The following is a 9,973-nucleotide window of genomic DNA, read 5'->3' as shown; positions in this document are numbered from 1 at the left end:
GCTAATACTATATATGTAACGCCTTGTTCCCGTCGTAATGGAAAACCCAATGGGGAAAGACTTTGGGCCAGAAAACTTTGAGTAGTGACTTGAAAATTTGTAACCTAGGCCAGACTTGGACGAAATCTGAGTCAGGTGAGGTCTAGAGAAATCTGTTAATAGACGGGAGGGTTTGATTATGAATTTGATCACATGAGTGGATAGCCAAGACGTTAAGGAGCCTGTACAACTTTACGAAATCGAATTCGGGCGAGTAGAACTCCCGAAACTGATCTTGGCATGGAATGGTAGTGTTTGAACGTCCAGGTTAGAAGGTGTGTTGTGAAATGGGATCTTAGAACTCAAATTCCATGTTTTTGTCTCCGTGCAAACCGCCAGATCGGGGTTAGTTCCGCCAGGGCGGGGCCGCTATGGCGGGTTGGGTCCTGCTGTGGCGGGACAGTCGCGAGTTAAGTCAGAGAAAAATCCCAAAATCGTTATTTTCTACAAAACTTCGTTCTTGAGAGCTAGGAGGCGAACCAGAGTAGTTCTTAACAGTTTTCCATGATTTCTAGCGCTAAAGGTAAGATAATTTCGATTCTTAGAACTTAGAATCTTGAGTAATTATCATTGGGGGAGAGTTTTGGCCTGAAGTTGATGGTGGAAAAGTCCCTAATTGAGTATTGAGATCTTGGGTTTGGCCTAAGATTGATAGTTGGATTATTATCTAGGTAAATTAGGCCTTGTTTATTGATCCTTGCATTACTTAACTATTTTTAGACCAAGAACAAGCGGAAATAATCTAGAAAGGGAAGGCTTAAGTGTTTTAGGAGGATTCAAGCTTAGTTTCGAGGTAGGTGATTGGTTGATTTTCTGTAAGTGTGATATATGTCGGTTAATTGCTTCATTGTATGCATGCGTGTATGCGAATAAAGGAACGTGAATCAAATCTAATGCAAATAAGTATATATGAACAATTACATGCCATGAAACCAATACTTGATTGTATGACTATGAGCGTTGTTTATTATGGGTGTGATTTTGTTGACTGGATCGGGTGTCATATTTTGACACTTATCTTGAATCGAATGTCACGTTCCGATACATACATTGGATTGGGTGTCACGTTCCGACACATATATTGTATCAGGTGTCACATTCCAACACACTAACAGTTTGGGTGTGGGTTCCATGAGAGGACCACTATGATTATTACATTCATTTCTACTTGTCGTTGATATGTCGTTGATATTGGGAACCTTATGTTACTCTTGAAATGATAATTGATCTATGTATTCTGTATATGTGTGTTTACTGTGTTGTAATTGTTTGCCTATGTTTCGCTTAATGGGGTGGCCGCGTTATCTTACCAATACACGGTAGTTGTGTACTGATATCGCACTTGCTCGTTCTTTGTTGAGTACAAGACATATTCAGGAGGTTAGTGATAGAACTGAGCTAGGGGATCATTGATCGAAGACCGAATTCTAGGGTGAGCCAGTTCTTCCAAGCTACCATAGATTCTTCCTTGTTTAGTCCACTCTTTTTGGACTCAGACTGTTTAGTTAGACTTTTCTTATGTTAGTTTAGGGGTCGCATCCATTTTCCTTAGATTTGTTGGTTTACAGAGTTTTGGTACAATGACTTTGAGGTTCTAGGGGTTGAATTTTTGCAATAGTTCGGAGTTTATGGGAACTCCATATTTCAGTAATCATTAAAACCTGCTTATGTATCTTTTAATGTTCTAGTTTTCGTTAAGTTGCTTAGTTGGGTTGCAATATTGGTTCTCCCACCGGAGGGTTCGTGTGGGTGCCAATCACGGCGGTTCGGGTCGTGACATAGTTGGTATCAGAGCCCTAGGTTCGTTGATCTCATTGTACCAAAATGAGTCTAGTAGAGTCTTGCAAAGTGGTACGGAGACGTCTGTACTTTTCTTCGAAAGACTATAGGACTTTAAGAAAACTTATTCCTTTCTTTCTTCGTGCTATTACTTGAATTCAACTGGTATCTAGGTGATACAAATTAGTATCTTTCCTCCTTCACTCTATGGTCAGAACTAGAGCAACAGAAGTGGTAACACCAACACTAGCAAGAGAGGATGCGTCCTTCCAAATAAGTATGTTTCCCCGATTCAATGTGGGCATGTAATGACTAGTAACAAACATGAGGTTTTTATTATGTTCTTAAGGTTGAAACCTTCATTCTTCAGGGTACTGAATCTGAACATTCTTATGATTTTCTTGTTGATTGTCATGGTTTGCTCCATAAGATGGATACGGTAGAGCGATTTGGCATTGAGTTTATGATATACCAGTTAAAGGGAGACACCAAAATGTGGTGGTGGTCTCATGTTGAGTGCCGACTAGTAAATGCACTACTCATGACTTGGGAAACATTGTATAGATTTCTGTATGAAGAATTATATACCCTGAACTTTGAGGGATATGAGGAGAGATGAGTTCCTGAATATACAACAACATAATATATTTGTTGCAGCCTTTATAAGGCAAAAAATTGTGTTTTATCCAAATATGGTACTCCATTTTGCTTCAGTCTAGATGAGCAAATTGGTCGTTTTGTGAAGGTATTAAGGTCAGATTTGCAGATTCAAGATTATAGGTGGCTGCTTTAGAAAATTCTTTTCAGGAAGTGGTTGATTTTGTGATGGAGGTAAAAGGGGGTGAAGTCAGAAGACTTTGCCAAGGTGACAACATTCAAGGAGTTTTGTAAGGGAAGGCTAGATAATGAATACCACTACTATGAAAAATATATTTAGTATTGTTGGCATAACATGTATGAGTTGCTTAGTAAATGATGAAATTATGTTGCGATAGTTGAGGTTTGAATTTTTACTACGATTTCCTAGATTGAGTGTATATCAAAGAGGGTTATGATACAACTACTACAATAGCAGCGTTGCTTACTTGGTTAAGTTATTATGTGTGTTACAATTGTAGAGAACCTGGGCATATGAGGAGGAAATCAGCGAGGTAGTGAAGGCCAAAGAAATGGTAATGCAGGTAAGGGATCAGTGTCTTCAGGCAAGGAGGTTGCCCGTCAAGATGACATGGCTCAATTTTATGCCTTTTCGGGCAAGATCGGAGCTGATGTGTCTGCTGCAGTGATCACATGTGTTATTCTTGTCTGTGAGTGAAAGGATACTATTTTGCTTGATCCGGGTTCTACTTATTCATATGTGTCAGTTCAGTTTCCCTTGGGATTTGATACGGTTTATGATGTGCTTGGTGCCCCCATCCAAGTTTCTACCCCAGTTGGAGAGTCAGTCATAGTCACCCAGGTATATTGTGCTTGTCTTGTTCTGTTTATGGGTTTTCAAACTTGGGCTGATTTGGTTATTTTGGATATGACTGACTTCGATATAATCTTAGGCATAAATTGGTTGTCCCCCTATTATATTGTGCTTAATTGTAATGCTAAGTCTGTAACTCTAGAGATCCTAGGTAGGGAAAAGTTGGAGTAGGAAGGTGTGTACACGCCTAAGCCATCTAAGGTCATATCTTTCATGTGGGTTAGGAAAATGGTGAGGCAGGGGTGTTTGGCATATTTGGCTCATATTAGGGAGATTGATGTTGAGCCTCCCTCTATTGAGTTTATTCCTGTAGTATCTGAATTCAAGGAAGTGTTTCCTACCGATTTATCTGGTATACCTCCGGATGGAGATATAGATTTTTGTATTGACTTGGAACCTGACACTCACCCCCATCTCCATTCCTCCTTATCGCATGGCTCCGGTAGAATTGAGAGAGCTTAAAGCTCAAATCTAGGAGCTTCGTGATAAAGGTTTCATCTGTTCTAGTGCTTCCCTATGGGGTGCTCCTCTTTTATTTGTTAAGAAGAAGAATGGTAGTATGAGGACTAGTGATTTTATCTTAAGCCATAAAAGAGTGGATTGATACCAGAATGACAAACTTATGGATAAAGAAAGTCCCATTGAGTATACTTGGGTGAAGGAAATTGAAGATTTACTAAGAAAGTGCGTATAAAATTGGGTTAGTCCTTTGAATTTGATGAGTATTCTTGAGTTTGAGGTGTCATGTCGATGAAAAGGTTGACTTCGTAGTAATAGTCAGGGCTAACTGAGCATAATGGTAATAAGAGTTCATCATGGATTGTGATGGGATGCAACTATATAATAAGATTGTTGGTTAAGTGAATTTTGTATAGTAATTACGACTTGCGAATATATAAGGTTATGGTTTTCTAATATTTGGTGAGTAACGTGGTTGTATGGAAAGTTTTAAGAGATGGTGGGACACCACTCAAATAGAATTTAAAAGAGCTAGAGTCATAAAAATGTGGGATGTAGTACAACCTTTAGAGAGAGGCGAGGGCAAAAATATTTTTATTTGATTGCAAAGGCTAAAGTTGGTATCAGATGTCTAAAGATCAAATTTTTATAACTTAAGCTCATGGAAATTTATGTTGTGGGATGGAGATGTGGTTAAGAACTACGATTGTTTGGGTATTATGAGTGTGTGTTGGTTGGTTCAGGTTCACTTCTAATTGTAGTGAGTATTGATTTGGAATTTTATCATGCTTATGTGAGAAATGATTCATCCCAATGATTGTGTCAAGGCCCTTGATAACATGTTGCACACGTGTGTACGATCAACTTTGGTGGTTATTGGGAAATGCTTTTGTTGTTAGTTAAGCTTACATACAACCATATTTATCACTCGAGTATTGAGATGACTTCATTGAGGCATTGTATGAGAGGGTGTGTAGGTATTCAATTGGTTGGTTTGAGGATGGAGATGTGAAACCCTTAGGGGTTGATTTGGTGAAAAATACTCAAGATAAGGTGAGAAGTATCCAAGCTAAGCTTCTAGCAGTCCAGAGTCGATAGAAAAAGTATGCAAACCATAAGGTAAGGGACATGACATCTCATGATGGTGAGCAAGTCCATCTAGAAAGTGTCACCCATAAATGGGGTGATGAGATTCGGTAAGAAGGGAAAGCTTAGTCCTCAATACATCGGGCCATTTGAGATTCTTGACTATGTAGGGACAGTGACTTATAGGCTGGCTTTACCGCGTAGCGTATCAGGAATCCATCCAGTGTTCTATGTGTACATGTTGAAGAAGTATCATGAGGACCAATGAGATAAAGTCCGTGGAAGTTCAATGGGAGTATCGTCCAGTTGGGGAAGCTACTAGGAAACCAAGGAGGACATGGAGACAAGTATCCCCAACAATTCGACGATTCAGATACTACTCTACTTTTGCCTTAGTCAGTTCTCCTAGTTAATCACTCAGGTACGAGTGATGGGTAAATTGGTATCTATTGTAACGACATGTTCTCGTCGTTATGGAAAAGCCAATGAGGAAATAATTTGGGCTATAAAACTTTTAAGTAGAAACTTGGAAATTTCTATCCTAGGAAAGACTTGGATGAAATTTGAGTCAGGTGAGGTCTAGAGAAATCTGGTAATAGACGGGGGGTTTGATTATGAATTTGATCACATGAGTGTATAGCCAAGAAGTTAAGGAGCCTGTACAGCTTTACGGAATCAAATTCAGGTGAGTAGAACTCTCAAAACTGATCTTGGCATAGAAGGGTTTTTTAAAACATCCAGGTTTGAAGGTGTGTTGTGAAATGGGAGCTTGGAACTCAAATTCCGAGCTTCTGTCTCCATGCAAGCCGCCAAAAAGGGGTTAGTTCCGCTAGGGTAGGGACACTGTGGCGGGTTGGGTCCCGCTGTGGTGGGACAGTCGCGATTTAAGTCGAAAAACCCCAAAATCATTATTTTCTGTAAAACTTCATTCTTGAGAGCTAAGAGGCGAACCAGAGCAGTTCTTGACAGTTTTCCATGATTTCTAGCGCTAAAGGTAAGATAATTACTCCCCTAATCCGTAATTCTATTCTTAGAACTTAGAAACTTGAGTAATTATCATTGGGGGAGGGTTTTGGCCTGAAGTTGATGGTGGAAAAATTCCTAATTGAGTATTGGGATCTTGGGTTTGGCCTAGGACTGATAGTTTGATTATTATCCGGGTAAATTACATCTTGTTTATTGATTCTTGCATTACTTAACTGATGTTAGACCAAGAATAAGCTGAAAGAATCCGTAAAGGGAAGGCTCAAATGTCTTAGGAGGATTCAAACTTGGTTTCGAGGTAAGTGATGGTTTGATTTCCTATTTGTGTGATGTATGCCGGTTAATTGCTTCATTGTATGCATGTGTGTTTGTGAATAAGGGAATGTGAATCATATATAATGCAAATGAGTATATATGAACAATTACATGCCAATGAAACCAATACTTGATTGTATGACTATGATCGTTGTTCATTATGGGTGTGATTGTGATTGTGGTTGTGCTGACTGGTTTGAGTGTCAAGTTCCGACACATAGATTGGATCGGGTGTAACGTTTTAATACATATATTGGATCGGGTATCACATTTCGACACATATATTGGATCGGGTGTCACGTTCCGACAGACTAACAGTTTGGGTGTGGGCTCCATGAGAGGACCACTGTGATGATTACATTCATGTCTACTTGTCGTTGATATTGGGAACTATATGTTACTCCTGAAATGATAATGGATCTATGTATTCTGTATATGTGTTTACTGTGTTGTAATTGCTTGCCTTTGTTTCGCTTACTGGGATGGTTGCGTGATCCTACCAGTACACTGTGGTTTTGTACTGATACTGCACTTGCTCGTTCTTTGTTGAGTACAGGGCATCTTTAGGCGGCTACTGATAAACCTCAGCTAGGGGATCATTGATTGAAGACCGGATTCAAGGGTGAGCCAGTTCTTTCAGGCTGTCATGGATCCTTCCTTGTTTAGTCCACTCTTTTCGGACATAGACTGTTTAGTTAGACTTTGCTTATGTTAGTTTAGGGGTTGCACCCCTTTTCCTTAGATTTGTTGGTTTATAGAGTTTTGGTACAATGACTTTCAGGTTCTAGGGATTGAATTTCCGCAATAGCTATGCTAGTTGATTTGTTAAACTTTCGGAGTTTATGGGAACTCCATATTTTAGTAGTCATTTAAACCAGCTTTCGTATCATTAAATGTTCTAGTTTTCGTTAAGTTGCTTAGTTGGGTTGTAGTAATGGTTCTCCCACCGAAATGTTAGTGTGGGTGTCAATCACGACGATCTAGGTCGTGACAATATATATCCCTATCACTACTATTTTTTGTGCTGAAGCAATAGCCATAGAAGATGGATTGCCTATTGTGTGAGCTATCATCTAATGCTTTGACTATATAAACTCATTCATTAATTAATTATAAGTGGGTATCTCTACCCTCTTATAGTTAAGCAATGTCAATATGTCTAGACTCTAGACTATAAATTTCATATTTTCTTTGCCTATACATAATTAGGTGTGTGCATGTAATTACACACAATTATTACAGAAAGAGACTCTTGGTTATATCTAGTACCCAATAAGCTACTTTTATATTAAGAAGGTATTAGGTTAAGTTTCTAAGTGGTTCAAACTAGTTCATAAGCATATTTTTTTAAACTTATCATATAGTTGACAAATACTAAAAGTGCTTATAATCCGAAATCAACCATGTTTGGCTCGCGCTGATCCAAAATTAGAAGGAGCTTTTATTTTTATTTATCAATATCCATCTACTCAGGCTTTCACCCAAACAACAGGTCTGAACCAAATTAGAAATTACACATCCACTCTTTTTATTTTCCCTACATATATATAGTAGACATTTCAAAGCACACACATTAACCACACCACATAATATTATTTCAAGTACATATATTTATGTGTCACTTGATGTGGTAACTCTCAATATCTTTAGTGATATTGATACACAATTCCATGAAAGTATGTGGATCTGGCACATTTGCATTCTTCTTTTCATATTCCAAGATCCAAGTAACTAAGTTGTTTTCACCCTTTGTCTCAACATGAATAGTGAGGTAAAATGATTTGTAATACTCTAACATATCTCCTTCAATCATCTTTTTTTTAACCAACTTCTTTTCATCATCTATTTCTTCAATTACTTCCTTTGCCACCATCTCTTTCCCATCTGCAAACAAATATATATAGTAAAAAATTCATACAACTAATTTCGTTTATAAATGATTGAGCGAGTTGGATTGAATTTGGACCAATTAAAAACGGTCTGAATCAATAGAAGTGTTGGATCCAATTCATGAATTGATTAGTTTGAGCTATATAATGTGTTATTTATGAGTTTGAGTTAGATATAAATTTTTTTTAAGAGCTATGTAATGCGACGAAAATCTATATAAGTGGAGCCAACAATAAATATTGAAACCAAATATAATACGGATTTACCATGGGTGAATTTCCATAACCTAACAGAGTCAATAGTGCCCAATTCACCTTCATGAATATCCACTTTTTGTATCTTATCAGGGCATATGTTGCACATATGGTGTGGTTTGTACATAATTATTTGATGGAACACATCTCCATCACACTTGATGTTTATCTCAGAAACCAATTTACCTTCAAGACTCATTTTTCTTTAAGTTTATAATAACAATTGTGTGGTTCATCATTACATGATGAGTAGCTCTGCCTTTATATAGTTACACAGTGTCAATATGTGTTAGACTCTAGACTGTAAATTTGGTATTTATTTTTTTGCCTATACATAATTAGGTGTGTGCATGTAACTAACTACACACAATTATTACAGAAAAAGACTCTTGGTTATAGGTAGTACCCAATAATCTACTTTTATATTAAGAAGGTATTAAGTTAAATTTCTAAGTGGTTCAGACTAGTTCATAAGCATATTTTTAAAGCTTATCATATAGTTGGCAACCACTTATAATTCTCAAGTGCTTAAAATCCGAAATCAACCATAAGTTGGTCATTTTAAATTTATGGTTTTACAGCTTATAATCACTTTTAATTTGACCAATCACTTTACAATTTAACCTTTTCTGTTTTTTTTGTACTCCCTAAAATGTTCTTCCTAGAATATAACTTTGAATTATCCCTTTATTTTATTTCCTTCATTTGTTCTTTTTATGTGTAAATACTTTTAAATTATTTTTTAAAATAAATTTAACGACATTAATTCAGTCATTATTTTAGAAAAAAAAGCTTATCAACATTATTTTACCAAACACATTATTTGTTTATTATCAATTTTAGCACCCTACGCATAACCACTTGTTTATAAAAGAAATGATGCCTACCCCCACCCCCACCCCAACCAAACTCTATATCTCTTTTGCAAATTTTATGTCGAGATTAATTATAGACATGTTGCTTTAGAATTGGAGAGGGGACCTTGTGCATGCCAAAAAATTGGCAGATTAAATTAGGACTATTATTGTTGAGAAGATGAACTAACTGACATTTTTCTTAACCAACCACCAACCAAATTAGTTTTATTCCTCTTTTCATTTTTGCACAACTAATTACATCTATATAATAGCGTGTTCAAACTGAAGTATAAGTCATATGAATTAAAGTATTTTTTACTTTTTCAGCACTGACCACCACAATCCATCTTTTTTCTTGTTATTACTCATCACTTTGTCATTAGCAAGCAACTATGTAATTCAAGCAGAAGCACGACATCTTCTTTAAATAATTCTGCCCGAGCTTCCTAAGCCTGAATTGCCACATCTTCCTGAAAGGCATAATACTAGGGGTGTACATGATCGGGTTGGTTCGGGTTTTTCAAATATCAAATCAAACCAATTTTGTAAAAAATTTTTAAAATTTTATAAACCAACCAAACTAATAAAATTCGGATTTTTTCGGATTTTTCAACCTCGGGTTGGTTCGGGTTTTTCAAATACCAAACCAAACCAAATCATTGTGTCGAATTTTAAAATTTATATATCAAACCAAACTAATAAACCTCGTATTTTTTCAGATTTTTGGATTTTTTCGGTAAAATTTGCATAAAAACATATAATTAACTTGTGCTCCAAATATTTCTTTAGTCTAACCAAAATACAATTATCTAAGGTGTTTTTTTTTAAAATAACACAAA

At 36.7% G+C, this 9,973-nt stretch overlaps 1 protein-coding gene across 1 annotated transcript; it reads right to left on the bottom strand.

Annotated features, from left to right (window-relative positions):
* Window positions 1-7,554: 7,554 nt before the first annotated feature.
* Window positions 7,555-8,499, bottom strand: LOC102596428 (kirola-like). The gene is made up of 2 exons (XM_006367835.2): window positions 8,290-8,499; window positions 7,555-8,017 (listed from the first exon to the last, which is right to left on the bottom strand). The coding sequence occupies exons 1-2, from the start codon at window positions 8,474-8,476 to the stop codon at window positions 7,752-7,754; spliced, it is 453 nt and encodes a 150-aa protein (XP_006367897.1). The 5' UTR covers window positions 8,477-8,499; the 3' UTR covers window positions 7,555-7,751.
* Between the last annotated feature and the right edge of the window lie 1,474 nt (window positions 8,500-9,973).

The sequence above is a fragment of the Solanum tuberosum genome, unplaced genomic scaffold, assembly GCF_000226075.1.
Source record: "Solanum tuberosum cultivar DM 1-3 516 R44 unplaced genomic scaffold, SolTub_3.0 scf00995, whole genome shotgun sequence".
NCBI lineage: Eukaryota > Viridiplantae > Streptophyta > Magnoliopsida > Solanales > Solanaceae > Solanum > Solanum tuberosum.
This window is presented reverse-complemented; position numbering and strand designations above follow the sequence as displayed.

What these genes read in the sequence shown, in the direction of transcription:
- LOC102596428 (XM_006367835.2), bottom strand. Translation starts at nt 8,476, where the DNA reads ATGAGTCTTGAAGGTAAATTGGTTTCTGAGATAAACATCAAGTGTGAT. An exon ending in GTTATGGAAATTCACCCATG is followed by an intron (nt 8,018 to 8,289) that starts GTAAATCCGTAT and finishes ATTTGTTTGCAG; the next exon opens with ATGGGAAAGAGATGGTGGCA.